At 33.3% G+C, this 17,375-nt stretch overlaps 1 protein-coding gene across 1 annotated transcript; it reads right to left on the bottom strand.

The window, feature by feature from the left end:
- Positions 1 to 1,611: 1,611 nt before the first annotated feature.
- LOC113504236 (segmentation protein even-skipped-like) lies at positions 1,612 to 16,081 on the bottom strand. Its single transcript, XM_026886413.1, has 4 exons — positions 15,398 to 16,081; positions 6,320 to 6,386; positions 5,736 to 5,868; positions 1,612 to 1,938 (listed from the first exon to the last, which is right to left on the bottom strand). The coding sequence occupies exons 1-4, from the start codon at positions 15,756 to 15,758 to the stop codon at positions 1,612 to 1,614; spliced, it is 888 nt and encodes a 295-aa protein (XP_026742214.1). The 5' UTR covers positions 15,759 to 16,081.
- Between the last annotated feature and the right edge of the window lie 1,294 nt (positions 16,082 to 17,375).

Consider the following 17,375-nt stretch of genomic DNA (forward strand, 5'->3'; position numbering starts at 1 on the left):
CGTTATCAAAGCTAAAGACGTGTGCTTAAGCGTTATTTTCCCGTCATATTTCGACTGGCCTTTTGGTCTAGTGGTTTGTGGCTGTGACTATTATAACGGAGGTCGTTGGGTTCGATTCCCACCCATGACAAAATATGTTTGCCTAATGAGCACTACCATTTGTTCTGCGCCGTGGTGTAATTTTTCTATAGTGTGTATGTATTTAGAAATACATAAGTAGGTTTGTCAGAAATACGAGTTATGCTTAGCTTGAGATGAGAATAGAAGCTTGAGACTAGAAGGCGTTTTGTGAAAGTTGAAGAATATAATGCCATATTTCCTGCCTTTATAAGCACGGAACACAACTATTAAACAATAAAACAACAAAATAAATGTATATAATAACTTTCTTATTTATTCTTTTCTTTTAAAATGTATTTTTTTACAATGTTTCCTTATCATCTAAAATTTTAATTAAATGATTTAAACGATTATCTAATTACTATGAACACTAACACTTAATTAAACATTAATATTTATACACAACATTTACATAAGGCTGAAGGCAGACTTGCGACTAAAAATCGCACGTCCTTTTGAATTACGATACCTTTTACTTTCACTCTAATATAATTTTCACGGCATTAAAATCAAGTTTCAAAAAAGCTGTTGAACAAAAAGAACTATCATCGTCGATATTTTAGTCGAGCAATCTTTGTCATAAACTGGGCTCGAATCTCGCTATTTATTTACAATTTCCATTAATTTATCGGTCATTTTAAACTCGGAACATTTCGCTATAGGCGACAATGTCACTGTTCACCATCCGACATTTTTGTCTTGTTAATTTCTGCGTAACTTGTTTCACGATTAGTCGCAAGTCTGTTTTCAACCTTTTAAGACATAAAACTCATACAAAATGACGTTACATTTCGGTATTGCACTATTTTTTCTCTACATCTTTATATACTTTGGCTTTATACATTTTTATTGATAAAAAACTTTTTGAATTTCAAGAAAACCTGAAAATTTACTCGTAAAACAAATAATTTTGACAAATTGACAGCTAACCTAAAAGAATTCTACTCTTACCACAGATTAAAAAACTAAATTGAAGCATTTAAACGTGGAATGAATAATCACCAAAACTTATAAATTATTTTACAACATGTCTTTTTAAAATATAAATTACAAAATCATTCGTTCGTTAACATTCACTCAATTATTTCCATTCATTCACAATTGACCAGCATAAATAAATTAACCTAAAAAAATATTTACATTCTCCAAAATGGGTAGAGGGTACTTTTTTCTACTCTATTAAACTTATTGGCCTGTATTAAAATACGCCTTTCTGACTATCTCCTTCAAATAACAATTTTATTACTTCTTGTAAAAATAATAATAAATGAGTTGCTGAATATTTTTAAAGACTTGAAGATTGTTATCACCGTATTTTTGTCTCAAAGTTCTCGAAATTATTCCAGTACACAAGTCCAGCATACTCTAATACAGGCCAGCGATAAAACCTCAATACATACAAAATAAGTAGGTACTAATTAGTCATTTTTAGATCTAAAAGTACCACCCAATTTAGGTCGCTTAAGTGCCCCAAACAAATGTGGTACAAACTTATTTATCCACATTCAAGTTGAAATTTGAGTACGGAGGCCTAAGGGACGTCGCCTCGGCATTGACAGGGGAGGGTGGCGTGGGAGGGATGTAGGGGTAGCGAGGGTAGGTCGGATAGGGGTAGGGGTAGCCCGCGGGTAGCAGTTGGGGGTTGTGGAAGGGGGGGATTAGGGCGGGGGACGGGTAGCCGTAGGGGAGGCCTACTGAGGAGGCCGCGGCTTGGAGGATGGACGCCGCGAAAGCTGGGTCGCTGTAGACCGCCGCGTAGGGCCAGGCGACGGCGATACGCTGTCTCTTGTCCTTCATCCTTCGGTTTTGGAACCATACCTGTTGGCAAAGAAAGAATTAATTAGTTTAGTTTTGATAAATGTCAAATAGTCTAATTAAAAACTAAATTTTTTGGTTGAAATCAATTAAACACTAAAAAAAATTAAGTTGTTTTAATCATAATATTGTTGTTTTGTCGATTCACTCATAAAACCGTAAAAAATACGTCAATTTTGACACATAACCTAACTTATTCATAACCCAACTGCAACCATACTCTTTTGAATCAATTAAAAACACATTAAAACTTAGAAACTTGCAAATTAAGCATAGTGACGTCATCTCGTCGCTAATAAAAAAGAAATCGGTGATTTTAGACGTCATTATACGAAGTGCTAATAGATCATAAAACTCTATTATCGCAATACATGATATTTTGAAAGGTTATGGCGAAACGACTAAATAATATTAATCAATGTCATTACTTAATTTTTTATTATAATGTTAATTGGAAGCCCTTCAAACTGTTAAAACAATTATTATGTAAAAAAGAAACAAAATGAATAAATATAATTAAATTGTTTCCAAATTGCGCCAGTAAGCTTTAGAATTGAAAAGAGGATTATTCGTTAATGAAAGATTATTATTAAATTAAAAATCAGGCAACCTATGAATGAACGAATGAATTGAAAGTTATTGTCAAATAGTTTTAATCGGTAAGCGAATCATTTCGGCAATACTAGTTTCCATGACTATTGGGAGCGTTAAATATTCGCACTGCGCCGCTAATTAATTGCACATTTTCATTTAAGTGGTAATAAACATTTTAGTGACCATCTAAAATGATTAATGTTGAAAAAAACATATTCAAGGAATTCTGACAAGTCACTTATACGAGGAAATTTATTCAAGAACTTGAAAAACACTCGTTTCAATAAAGTCGTAATTGTTGCTGTCTCTGTCTTTGTCAAGGAGTGACAGATATATCTATAATGGTATAAGACTACTTAAAATGACATTTCAGTGTTTATAAGTAAGAGCTAAAACATCTATCATATTATAAAATTTCATAACCTCAAAACTTTGTCTATTAACCAAAGCTTCGGAAAACCAAATACTAAACACTATTAAAACACAAAGATCTTCAAAATTTCTCAAAGCCTATCCTTCAAATCATTAAACAGAATATAAAAGCCGCCCTTACAATGTACCTACACAAAAACTTTCCCTCCGAAGCCGCCATCTTTGTTCGCAACGTGTTAATTGGCGGGAACCGCGTGAACGTTCGCACAAAACGACTTTCCTTTAGCGCTTCCAAGAAGATTATTGCATTTTATTGTACAGAAATAATAAAACAAGGGGCTTAACGGCTCGGCTAAAAGGGGGTATTAAGACGAAGAACAAACTTGAAACGTAAATATGGAAATGTTTCGTAACACAAATATAGCGTAGAGGTCTGTTTTTTGTTGTACAACTGAATGTCATTTATATACTATGGGATACCGTGTTTCAACGTAAAATGCGTTGTGGACTTCAGTCAGACAGTTGCTCTATAAATACGATAGTTCAATCTGTCAAGAGACGAGTAGACATAGAAGAAAAATCGCTTGATTTTTCTGAACGATTAAAGGACCATACTTGAAGGCTTAAATCACTTCATCAAAAAACTGACTTTACATTCTATCATATAACTTGAGGACAAAGTACGATCCGGTTTTATTAATAATTAGTAATGAAACATCAAAGGCACCGCCGTCGACAATCTAAACCGTTTATTACGCAACACTAATCTCGTGACTCTGGTCTACCTCTATTCATTTATTGACACGTTACACCGCATTTATTGCGTCAATAAAAATTAATCACAATAAACAAACATTCGTATAAAAAGTCCAGTTCTTTATAACTCATCAAATGGTAGCCGAAAGGTATAATTTAATAGTTTTTAATTGGTATTATCGTGTTGTAAAACAGATGCCCATGCCAATAGAACGATCAAGTGTTCCATTCACTCACTCACTAATGATGGCGGCTTTGTTGACAGCGCGGGCTTTTTTATCGGTTATTAAAATGCATGTATGTTTTAGTGAGATTATATTAAATAGTATTAAAACCTAGACATATTTAATTTAAATACCTAAGTTTGGAATTAGGTTTTAGCTTAAAAAAATTATTTTACGTTAACTTTCGGACTACATGTGAGGTTGAATTGTTATGGTAATTTATAATTTTACAATAGCGAAAACTAGAGAAAATTTTATAAAATACACAAGAAGTTTTTCTTCCATAATTACGAACATTTCAGAACAAAAATCTAAATTATTACCACCAAAACCAAGTACATAATATGTAAAACAGGTGAAATGGACACCTAAATTCTTCAAATTTTATCACACCTATCCGAAACAGCTTCTCCGATACTAATATGGTCATTTTATAACAGCTAGGGTTCCGTAGCCCGCATTAATGTTCATTAGCAGCACACAGCTACCGAATAACTCGGTCGGTTTCTTTTAATATCCCTCAACAAATTAGCATGTATGTAAACCTCGAATGAAGCAATAAAAAACACATGTTTTTTTTTTCTTTACGGTTTTTCTTTTTATTACAAGTGATAATTGACATTATGAGTGAGCCTGAAGAATTTAAATTTAAATTGGCGTGTAGTATTCCAAGTGTATTTTATAATTGTGAGTTTTTATTGTTAATGAGATCAGACGCTGTATTAAGTGTTGTTTATGTAGTTTGGCAGATATGCTGTCGTTGAAATATGTTTATCTCGCTTATATCCCGCCATTAAACTTTAATTTTAAAGTCAGAATTTATTGAACAGATTTTCTAATTTATCTTTTTAATTTTAATGTTTTTTTAAACTGTTCAAACTCTGTACTGTTTGGTTTTTAATTAGTAAAATGTACCTCATTATCTCTTATTTAATTAAGCTTGAAGTTCCACTTATAATGTTAATTAAATTCCAATAGAAACGTTAGAAATACTTTACACATTTACAAGTATTCTCGCGAATTAGCAAACGCAATAAAGCGTTCGTCTATGGGTATTATTGCGGATCTAATTGACGTTTATTATAGCATCATACACTATAATAGACTCTAGTTAACTGTTATTTCAATTTAACTACAGTTAGCGTTCATTTAAAATAACAGTTTTCGGAAAAGTTTCCTCCTGTCAATGTCAAATTTTCATTCACTCAATGCGCGAACTTTGACAAGTGACTTTTTAAGGCACAGGCAAAGCGTATTCTGCCACAAAGCTACTGATCTTTAATAAGATCTCATACTCTGTGTAATATCAAACACATGTCAAAAGTAATAGTTTGTGAACGTTTCAACATTTGCGGTCCGTTATAATTGAACAAGGAGGTCGGTTTCATTCGGGCCAGCTCGTGGGTGGTATGAATCAATACGCAATGTAATAATGCCCATTTTGTGTGTCACATGAGGGGGCGTGCTGAAAGCTTAATTTAAAACCTCGTTTCGTAAACGATTCCGAAATATGGTATAATTGGTTGAGTGTTTGTCTTTACGAATGCTTCTTAACTTCATGCTAATTTAGTTCTTTTAAGGATGTTATTTCGACATTTTGGGTGGTTAGAGAAAACAATCTTTATACATATCCACAGCATAATTATAGTTTTTAACGAAAAGATAATTATTTGTAGATAAAACAAAATGTTACAATCCGAATCCGTATCTAACCTAACCTAAAATTTCCAATTGTCAATTTAATATTAACCCACTCTTAACTTAAACTTTGGACTTTCTAAGTCTTCACACAAAAAAAAAATACTACATCATAGACAATATAGAGGAACGAATCAAATGACAATCGATTCTTACCTTGATAGTAGATTCAGGGAGTTGTAGCTGAGCGGCGAGCTCACATCGACGCGGTCTTGACACGTAATTCTCTTTCATGAACTCTTTCTCTAACCTCGCAAGCTGTTCTCTCGTGAATGCTGTACGGTATCTCCTGTAGAAGAAGGGGTTTGTTAATACTTTAGCTATTACCAGCGGTTCTGCCCGCTACAAACAAAAAAAAGGATCATAAATATATAGAAAATAAAATTGGGATTAACTGGTTTTAAACTACCTATATACCAAAGTTCATCCAAATCAGTCCAGTGGTTTTTGAGTGGGAGAGTAACAAATATCCATCCGTGCGAACAAAATTTCATGTTTAAACGATTTTTGTCGAAAATGTTACATCACATATAGTCAGTCACGAATACATAACTTCTAATGTCTATTAGTTTAATAATCTATAGGAATGACATTGCTTTTCTGTGAACCACATGCCTTTGACTTGTCAGCTCAATACATAAGAATTCTTTAGCGCTTGGAGAAATTATACTTGGCAGCGGCGCTGGCAAACTTGGATGATAATTGAAAATGTGTATGAAATAAATAAAAATGATATTTACCTGATGTTGGGATCTGGTGCTGTCTGGTTGGAGTTTGTCATCTGTTCAGACTGTGGGCTAAGGGATTCTGTGGGCAAATGAGAAATATCGGTTAATAAAATACGAGACTTGAAAAAAATTACATGGCAGGAGAATCCTTGAATGAAAATCCTACCTAGAGGACCAAAAAACTTCAAGGATTCTAAAATTAATAAAAGCATTACTATAAGTTAAAAATCTCTCAGTAGTTTTGAGGACCGATCATTATTTATCTAAACTCCTCCTAAAGGGTTGTAAGTAGCACTCGAGAGCGGCTGGCTTTACAATTATCTTAATTACAGTAACGTCTAGACATTGTAGACATCAGCTTCTTGATCGGTAGGACACTTTAAGTACCGAAGGACCATTGGTACTGGTCCTTTGGACAGTTAAAAATAACCCTCGACCCTACGATCCGAAATTGACTCGTAAAACAGTAAAGATATAACCGAAGCGTGGAAGCCGAGGTGCTAATTACTCGGGCCCAGACTTTCAAGACTAACATTAACAACACAAACACAAATAAGCTATTGTCTAATTAAATATTTTCCCATGCACAGTTTGTCTATTTCATACAAACATTCAACACAAAGAGACCGCGTCTCTTACCAAAGCCGCTCAATTAAAAAAAATAACTTGTCCGACCAAAAAGCCGACTTTACAAATCTGATTAGTCGCTGAAGTGGTTCTAAATTTAAAAGAGCGGCAAACGGTAGCGTTATTGACATTACTGTTCGAAAAAAGAACATTGAACGCTTTTAAGTCACGTATTGTTTTAATGGCGGCGTGATTAAGACGTTCGTTCCTATTTCCGTTTTGTTACATTAGTGTTGTCGTATGAGCGCGAATTGGAACGTCAAATAACGCGACCAATTTACACGAATCGTCACTTAAAAATGTTTATTTTAGTAAACACATGATTCAGATATATGATGAAAGCTTTGCTTGTAATAATTTCGCGTTAGAGAATATTTATCGCGTTCATAAGTGAGTCGGACTAAACGATTCATGATTTTTTTTTAATCGTCGTTCTGTGGCGTCGGCCCCACTTGACTCGTTCCCATGCTGGGTGGCGACAGAACACTCAAAAACCAATTTGCAATAGTCTAGCCGATGGCTTCCTCTCAACAAATTGTTGTTACAAACTTTTTACTACGACCTCTTCAGTGTCTTAGTTCGTCTCCAGCTGTCATGGCGTGTGTCTTTGAATAAAGAACGCGGAAACGATTGAGATTTAAAAAGTTTCCGTTTAAAAGCTTCCGTTCTATATTTGAAATGGGAAGTGATTATACATTTATTTTGACATGAAAAGTATTTTACATTTTTTTATTACCTTTTTTATGTTTTAAAAGCTTAAGAGATGTTGAAAAGCAGTTGATGTATACCAAGCTCTATGGTTTAGTTATATCATTGCGTCGTTTCGGTAAATGATTTCGAAACGTCTTTGTTTCAAAAAGTGTGCTAATGTGGAGAGCACACAATACATTGAAACGATCTTAACATTTTAAAGGCGTTGTTTCAATGCGGGGATAAGTGTCGTGAGATTGTTAAAATAGGTTTTTTCTTCGGAAGTTTTGTAACATAAATATTAAAGTTATGATGTTTTTAAATTAGTTTTGCAATGTTGTTAGTGAAATAGGTACTCCTTTTCCATTTATTGTATTGTATTTAATGTTTAAAGTTATAGAATAAAAGTATTAACAACCTTTATTTTTCAGAGAACTTTAAGTAGATACCATTTGATATTTTACTATACCATTTAAAACTTTCCTTTTCTTCTATTTCATACAAAATCGATGGAGTTTTTTTACCTAAGTTTCGCGGACACAAAAATCGTATAGAAAAAAATAACCACAGTATCTTTTATTATATCTATGGAACATTACCTTGACGACCAAACTCGATAAACAATATTTAAACAAAAGCCTAGAACATTATTGAAACGTTCGGAAACTCCGCGTGTCTCACCATTTAGCTTAATATAGAAACCAGTACACAAGTCATTTGTATAATAACCATCCACGATAACCTTTTTGCTACAATTAGCACTAGCAACACTGTAATTGGCTGAATGTTATACTGATCATCGCCAATAATTTGTGTTGGTATTAAAAATGTTTTGGGCATATTCTTCTCTGATTGAACAGACTAGTTACAATTCGCGGTTTTTACTGTGTTAAGCTTATAGTTTTATAGTAAATAAATTAATTAATAACTGAAGGATTTTTTATGTATCGATAATTGATCTAAGCAACACAAAAATCTCCTAAACTTTGAAACTCTTTAAAATATTATTTCAATTTATCTAGCTAATGTTGATATTCCTAATTAATGTTCTAATTATAATAACAAATACACCAACAACAATTTACCCACAAGACAAAATTATTAAAAAAAAACACCCTATAAAGTTAACCATTCACAGCCCGACACTAAACGGCTAATTAATAGCGACACCGATCAATTGGCGAACCAAATGGTCGCAGTAATAGGCGGAAACCGATAGCCTACACGTACATATTACATTAACAATTGGATTATCGAGAACTGCCGCGGCTAGCGTGGCACGCGCCAGTAATTGTATCACCGTGAATGGCTCCCCTTAATACGTTTACAGTCTATGGTCTGTTTGATCGTTCCACTGATTTTGAATTAAAACGATATTAATGCTGTTTGTGTTGGCTATGGTTTGTCTTGTTGTTGGTATGTTGTGATTGTTGTTAAAGTTTTTAATGTGTGATGAAATTAGGATTTTATTTTTACAAGACCTGCTACTATTATAGGCGAGAAAAATCGTTGGCAAAAAACTCTTAAAAGGGTAAACTGCTTAACTGAATTTGACAAACTTTTTCGCGATTGAAAGACCTAAAAAGGACACCTGTTTCTATTTGTCTTTAATCGACCATTGGTTTCTACCTTTCACAATTGAGACAAGAAAAAAAAGCTTATTTAACGCAATAGTTCTTTTTACTTAAATAAAAAACTAAACTACTCTGTGCATAATACACAAATTCCTAATCATTGCATTAAAATATATTTCTAAACAATCAACTTTAAATATGCAATCCTCACAAAAGTCTAATGGGTTGAAACTAACTCCCGAAGGAATAAAAACAATTTGCGCCTTAACAAAAACATTCGTTACTCAATTATCCGGTGTACACCCAATTACACGGTGTCATCCCCTAAGCTGGGGCTGCCAGCGCTACCAGTGTTGCCACCCTACACAATTTTCATGATAAAATCCCTATCTACATCGGCAATGAAGATAAATATCTCTATAGGGAGTTGCCAGCAATAAAAACAAAATCAGTTTAAGTCAATTGACAAGAAATATTGTGACTCCGTAAGCTTGGGTGTTATGACAAATTGATGTGTTTATATCATAAGCTTTGTATGGTGTTTTTATATTTATGAAGACCCCTTTTTTATTTTTGATTACGTAATCATTACAGTATAAAAATCGTTCCTTTTTTTATAAAAAAAATACTCCGACTGTGAAACGTTAAGTTTTAATTCCACCAACAAGTCCGATTGCTAAATACGGTTTCGAATAATTATTTTTATAACTATTAATTACTACTGCTAAACGTAACAATATCAGTACTAACATTTTCGCACCATTTAACAACGCTTAGCCATCTGCCTAATAATTAAAATAAATTGACATATACGCCCAATTACCTTTATAAAAGGATTTATTGACATCTAATTACAATGGCGTATTCCTGTCAAATTCGGCGGGAAACCCACCCACGCACTTCCATTGACAATTTAGCTTTTAAATGGCAGCTGCGGTGACGATTTGACATTAATTAGCGGTGATTTTATTTATAGTTGATGTGTTAATTGTTATTGTAACCGTTTAGACGGATTAACAGTTTAATTGGCAACTGTTAAATTACCTTATTTATTTTCGCTATAAGTTAGTTTAAGGATTCAATTTAATATAGCTGTTAACAATTTAAAATGGCGTCGACCGCCAAAACTAATACAGTTTTATTACGGTTACTTAAAAAAGTGCGCGCGAAAGTCACAACGCATTCAGCCAAGATTAAAAACTATTTGCTTAAACCTAACCTAACGGTACCACAATATAGACTAATAAAAATATTTAACCTATAGTGAACGAAGTCAAAATAATTTTTAATATTTTATTATCTCCAACAAAAGTCGGCAAAAGTCAAAGTAGTTGTAAAAAGGCAATAATTGCTTTTAAATTTCAGCAAAGTTATATTTACCGTTCGTAAAATTGAGGCAAAACCTTAAACCATCGAAATAAGGTTCATAATCGTTTGAAAAATGTGTTTGTTGGTTGTAATATTAATGGGGTTTTGTATTACCTGCCAAATTCTGTATGTTTATAAAAGTGTTTTGTCCGTTAGGCGGTCCTTTGTGATCATTATGAAGGCTGTATCGTTTATTACTATAATAATTATTAATTTAACAACTTATTATTGAGCATTATGTCCCTGGCTGAACAGAAAAATACAATCTGAAATGTACCCATGAGTATTAATACAATTTTGATGAAGAGATGCATTATGAGGAAAATGACTATAATTCCTGTTAATGTTACATCAAAATGTTCACAAAAAAATACCTGTAGGGTGATATGGAACCAACCAAACAAAACAATATAATTTCAATATGATCCGTAAAGTAACGCGAAACAAAATTGATCGGATTGTTTTCGAATAGAAGAATAAGTCTCTTCTGTACTTGAATCATCTTAATATTAAATAGGCAGCTTGGCCTTTGATTGATTAAAACTAAGCTATTTGCACGTTTAAGTTTTTAAAATAGATAGGTATGGTTAGTGAATTAGTTAGACTACACATCATAACCCTGATTAGCCCTAGCTTACTGTGTATGAATGAATACCCGAACGTAACTGTTTCTTTAAAAGAATATTAAAAAAGAAAAAATAAAACTATCAAAACAACAAAGTTATGAAAAAAGCTGTAAACATACCTTTACTCTTAGGTGACGACGGCGGGGTATTCTCGTTGATATCACTAAACACATGACTTTTACTCATCAAATCAACTGATAATGGCTCCCTAATCGATTTGAAATCGAACGAACAATTTCTATAAGCATTCATTCTTAAAAAAATAACTGCCTTAACTGTTGTCTTTGCTACGAAACGAAAAGTAAACTGTCAGAGATCTGTCAAATTGTTTTCGTTGCCGACGCCTCACTAAAAATCTATAACGCTTTAACCAATGATGTCGTTCCGTTTTTATCCCCACCAATCAGGGCGTGGTCTGCGTATTGCTGTCTCTTTCGCTCATAAGCTTTGTTCTCGTTTAGGTAAGGACGGTGGCACAATGAGACCTTGTTCTATTTAATAGGATATCATTGTTATGACATCTTTTTTGCGTTGGTGTTATATTATTAGTTTGGCATTGTTTTAATTTGTTTCGTGATAAATTGTGTGTTGTAGAATTATACTTAAAATCAACTAATAATATACTTGTTTGGTGATTTTCTGGTCAAATTTTTTTTCATAACCTTTAATGACATTTCTTAAATTTTTTCTTGTTTCCAACCAAAACTTTAGTTTCCAATTTATTCCCTATTAACCTCATATGTCTCAATAAACTCTCTTATCTTTACTTACAATCAAAACACATACAAATAATCTCAAAAATACTACAAAAATCACCAAAAAGAAGAACAGAAACTTGTGGGGCAATCCTGGCATTCCGCATGAGTAAACTGTTTCATCATTTAATTAAAGAATACCACACCCCAACCTTCTCCAATTTATACAACCCAACCCCTTTCCTCCCATTGTACTTCAACCCGAATCTTTTAATCATGTTCTCATCTGCAAGTACTGACAATCATGGACCCTTATTACAGCCAGTTATTAATACTAGCTACCGTGATACATTGTTCACAATTATGTTATTTCAGAGCTAGTTGGTTCAACTTGTTAAATTAAGAGTTGTAGGTTAGGTTTTAATGGGGTGGTCTGAAATGTTTGAATTACAGTTTTCGAGATGAAAAGGAGATAAGATGCTGTTGATTGGAAAGACGTCACAAAAAGATTGAAAGGGTTTTTTGGAGTTGAGCTTTGAGTATGAGTTATGAGTAATTGTATGTAATAAGTCTGTTTTAAAAAACAGATTGAAAGAAGATTTTCTGGCATTATCGATGGTGGTTGATTTGAAAAAAAGTCACAAATAGATAAACTTGTGAAGTTTTTACAAGAAAATGCAGTTGTTTTCACTGCTTTTATAAATAAACTACATACCTATAAACATATCCTATGAACAGGTCTGTGAAGTAAGTTTAGATTTCAATACCAATTACTTTCAATGCCACAACCTCAAAGAAATGCAACCTCACTGAAAAAGTGACGCATAATAAGACAACGGAATACTCAGAACAATTACGCATTCACGAAAATGTGGAAGCAATAAAAACCAAAAGTTAATAACGAAAAGACAATTTAAGCAATAAAAGAGAAATTTCTGCGCAGTGCGGTCTCAAAACACCACTCCATAATTGAGCAAAGACAATACGATATTATGCCAACACGCACAAAGACTTCTTTACAAATGTCAGAATGTTTTGGCGGCAATTTTGACAGACGTCACGCTGTGACAGTGTTTGTAACAATGGCTTGTTTCCGACGTACAGTAGCCGTTTTGTATTAAAAGCTACTGGTTTGTCGATAATTTGTCAAAATTAAAGCGGTAAGTCTTTATTTCGACTAGTTTGTAAACTTGGTGCTTTTTGTTTCGTTTCTTAGTAATTTTGTTGTAACTAAAATCAAAAATTAAATCGCGATAAAATCCGTAAAAGTATTTTCATTTCAATAATTTGGTTTTATTAACCTATGGTGTGTTAAAATTTTGGCACTAGGACGTGAAATGATTAAAAGACATAAAACAATGTCTTTTAAATTAATTTTCGTGGTTATGTATCATAAATTATTTAGACAGGAGACTACAGACAACCTTTGCATTCGCGAAACATAATATTCGTAATATCTCCAAAACGAAAATACAATACAAGTTACAAACGCCAAAACACAGCGATCATTCCGTTAACATGTTTGCAACCAGACAACAGTAATAAGAGATGGCTATCTTTAAAACGAATCCCAGGATCTGATGTTATTATTTAAAGTTCTCATAGAAATGCTAAGTTTAGTCTGGAAATCTAGAATTTATCTACAGGTTTTAGTCAATTTGCAACTTACGTTTGGATGATAGAACTTATGAAAGATTACTTTTATGTTTATAATTTTGGAACAATATTGTCTTTATTTTTAAGTATGTTTTACGCATTTAAGTAAATAAAGTACACTTAAGAATTTGTTTGAGCATAGCCCGAGTTGTTTTAGAATTATTGATACTACGAGTCCTGAAATATAAAAATAGCGACGAGGACTCATTTTCAATAACGATAATGTTATAATTATACGAATTTCCATTATACTTATAAACATAAGTCAATTCATTTATAAAAACATGAGACTTATTATATAACCAACTACCGTCGGGATTTTACAAAACATGTGTACCTACCTATTCTTGTTTCGACACTTTTCCCAATTGACCCTGAATCAAAATCCTATTACAATGACATCTATCTAAATACAGCTTTATCAGAACACGACATCGAAAAAAAAACTATTAAAAAAAACAGGGGTGTCGGCGTTACAAATGTGTCCAATTTTTTTCTCCCCTTTTGAAAACCTTTATTTTGTAAACAATATGATGCCCTATTAAGTATTATTATGTTAATATAAGTCGATTTAGTTTTATTTAATGGGCTTTATAGGATTAAAATATCATTGACGGATTAGGGACGATTAGATGGTATAATCATTATTTGCTATAGACAAGTGGAATAGAAACGTCATTGATTTGCCGCGTTTTACGTTTTTTTTTTATTTGAAGTTAAGTTATTCTGAAAGTATTTAACTTGTTTTTTTTTTGTAAGCAAAAGCTTAGGAATTAAGCATTAGTTTAAAGTAGTTATTGATAGAGATATTTCTTTATGTTGCCAACGGAGAACATTCAACAAGAATTTTCCGACGGTGTTTAAAAAATTGCGGTAGTATGCGGCGGCCTGATATTTAAAATAATTAGGAAAAACTGAAAAGTGTTTCCTACAGTAAAAAAATAGATATTCCGTAACTTCTCTCAAAGAGGTTACAAAACAAAAAAAAATCAAGACATGTTTTTTTTCTAAATGACATTTGCATATTCTCGTTAAAACTACCCAAGTATTAGTCACAAACGAAAATACTTAAACAAATAATCTAAAATCGTAACCAATAACGGTATTTTAACTTTTTATTGCACTAAAACAAAAACTTCGCTAATATACCTTACAAATACCACGTTATCGAAAAAAGCAGTTAGTTTTAACTGAGGTTTAATTGTGAAACATCAAAGATAAGCCGGCGCCGTTTACTAGGCGGCACGTTTGACAGTTACCGTATAGCCGTCATTAACAATTTACCGCTATACAATATTTTTATTGGTTTTCAAGGTTTTTGAGTGAGTATTACAATGTAAAAGGTTTTTCTCGTGGGGTTAGGTAAAGATAATTAGTTTTAATGGCGTTAGTGTAAATTTAAAATAATTGTGAAATAAATATGCGATATAATTTTGTTTTCAAACATCTTGTCTTTTTTTCAGATCATATTATTATAAAATGGCTAAAATTCCTATTAATTATAAATTAAGAAAAAGATGCGATTGAAACTTATTAGTCCCTACTAATAGAGTGGAATTTATGAGTAATTAGAAGGAATTTGAAATGTCTAAAATAATTATTTATCTTAGAAAAAAATATTAGATCTGTGTGTCGCAAACCTAATTAGTTGCTGCTATCCTTCACTTTTGTAATCAATAAAATAAATGATTTCGTATTATAATTTAAATGAATATTAAAATTTATCGTTTTAAATTTTCGAAGACTTTGTAGTATATATTTTTTTTTTTTAATATTTGTGGTTTTTATATACCGTCGGCGGACATTCAGCCACGGAAATCGATATACTGTTTTTAATAAAAATAACTATCTTACCGTGCGGTCTATCATCGACGCCGTCGCTATCCACCTCGCTCCTGACACTCCCGGGGCTGGCCCTCTTCAGCTCCTCCTGCTGCCCTCCCTGCTCACTCTGGAACCCTCCCATCCTCTTATCATAAGACATGAAAAACGGGAAATTCGGGACTCGATTCTGCTGAAAGTAATACCCCATTTTCCCATCCCTAACTTTCAACTCTTCGTCCTCCGAATGTTCGTTCGTATTAGAGTAGTCTTGTGAAATGCTGTTCTCGATATCGATTTCGGGCGATCGTCGATCGTTTAAGCCGACAATCGATTCAATCGAGAAGTTCTTCGAAGGGAGTTTCGTTTGCATTTTGTTTATTTCCGATTCCATCACTGCACTAGCACTGGCACTCCGCGATTTTTGAGTTCTTGTATTTGGAACGTCCGAATGTCGGTTGTGTACTGACGTGGGTGCGGTGCCAGCCGACGATGAGAACCACGCCTCTAAGTGAGGGGAGGAAATTCATATTATAATCTAAGTGCACACGAAAATCAACCTTATCTTAAGTGTCTAAAACACTTTTTCCAGTAACTCACTGTAGGGTCTTTTCAATAGAGATCATAATCTAAACGAATTTCGACTCTATCAACCTATTTCTAAAGTAGCTTTTAGCGTAGTTCAATCTAAATAAATACGTATTATGATTTGGTATAATGCGACAAAAAAAAATGGCGGCCTGTTATAATAATTTGAGTAAATAAATAAAGGCTCGATCATGCGCCGCGCTAACTACTGTTATAAATATCTGTTTATCAGCTTCAATGATATTATTTGATGTAATTCGAATGTTCTTTGTAACATTTCAGTAGTTTTTCATGATATTATGGATTATAAAACTTATAGACAAGCAAAAAAAAAATGCCTCCAAGAAGTTTGGATACCAGCTGTTTATTTTTTTGTTGTCAAATTTGTTCACTTAAAAACAGACTTGCTTGTTAACAAATACACCTATTTTTTGGTCATCCTCATGGACACCCTCTCCCTCGGGGGAGGAAATGGGTAGTGTCAGACTCTTACTGACTAAACCTGAACCGCCGTGCTACGTCAGCCGCGTTTTTGTGTCGGTGTATGGAAATGCGTTGCAATTCTTCATACAACCGATCTCTGTAACCTGATTCCCGAAACATTGCTTAACTTGGTTTCTCAGCTAGGTATAGAAAGAAAGAAAGAAAGAAAATATATTTATTTGTGCTAAAAAAGTGACGCATACACACAAAAACAAATAAATTAAAATAGAAAATAGAAGGGGGAAAATATGCGTCATATTAACACAAAACGGCCGATGCTCAGCATAATGCTGAGACCCTACACAAGTCAGAGCCCCAGCGCTGATTTTCAGCACCAGCCGATGCTGACGTATAACGGCTATAGCCGGCTAACGGTGACATCACTAATTAATAAAGATAAGAAAAAGCTGGAATATAATTATATACACACTAATTATAAAATTAAAATGTTTGTAGTGTAAAAAAAAAAAAATCCTACCAGTTCCAAGGTACCCAGCTTTAATAATCAAATATTATAATTAAAAACACACAGTTTACACTTCAGCCCAGAAATGGAAAGCCAATTTGAATGAAGCGTAATTTATTTTCGACTTTTACGTGAAAGCGTGTCTTTTGAACTATTTTTTTTTTTAAGTAATAATAAATGCGGACAACATCACATACATTGTTCTGAACCCAAAGTAAGTTGCGACAGCACTTGTGTTATGGAATTCAGATACAACGAAGGTACCACAAACACCCAGACCCGAGACAATGTAGAAATGTGAATTTTTACATTGACCCGACCGGGGATCGAACCCGGGACCTCAGAGTTAGCGACACCTTGAAACCGGTGCGTACGCCACTCGACCACGGAGGTCGTCAAATTAATTTATTAGCCTTGAAATATTCGTGGAAGTCCATTAAAGGTTTAAACAATTATAACATATGGATAAATTGC

The sequence above is a fragment of the Trichoplusia ni genome, chromosome 21, assembly GCF_003590095.1.
Source record: "Trichoplusia ni isolate ovarian cell line Hi5 chromosome 21, tn1, whole genome shotgun sequence".
NCBI lineage: Eukaryota > Metazoa > Arthropoda > Insecta > Lepidoptera > Noctuidae > Trichoplusia > Trichoplusia ni.

What these genes read in the sequence shown, in the direction of transcription:
- LOC113504236 (XM_026886413.1), bottom strand. Translation starts at nt 15,758, where the DNA reads ATGGAATCGGAAATAAACAAAATGCAAACGAAACTCCCTTCGAAGAAC. An exon ending in CGTCGATGATAGACCGCACG is followed by an intron (nt 6,387 to 15,397) that starts GTAAGATAGTTA and finishes ATTTGCCCACAG; the next exon opens with AATCCCTTAGCCCACAGTCT. An exon ending in TCCCTGAATCTACTATCAAG is followed by an intron (nt 1,939 to 5,735) that starts GTAAGAATCGAT and finishes CTTTGCCAACAG; the next exon opens with GTATGGTTCCAAAACCGAAG.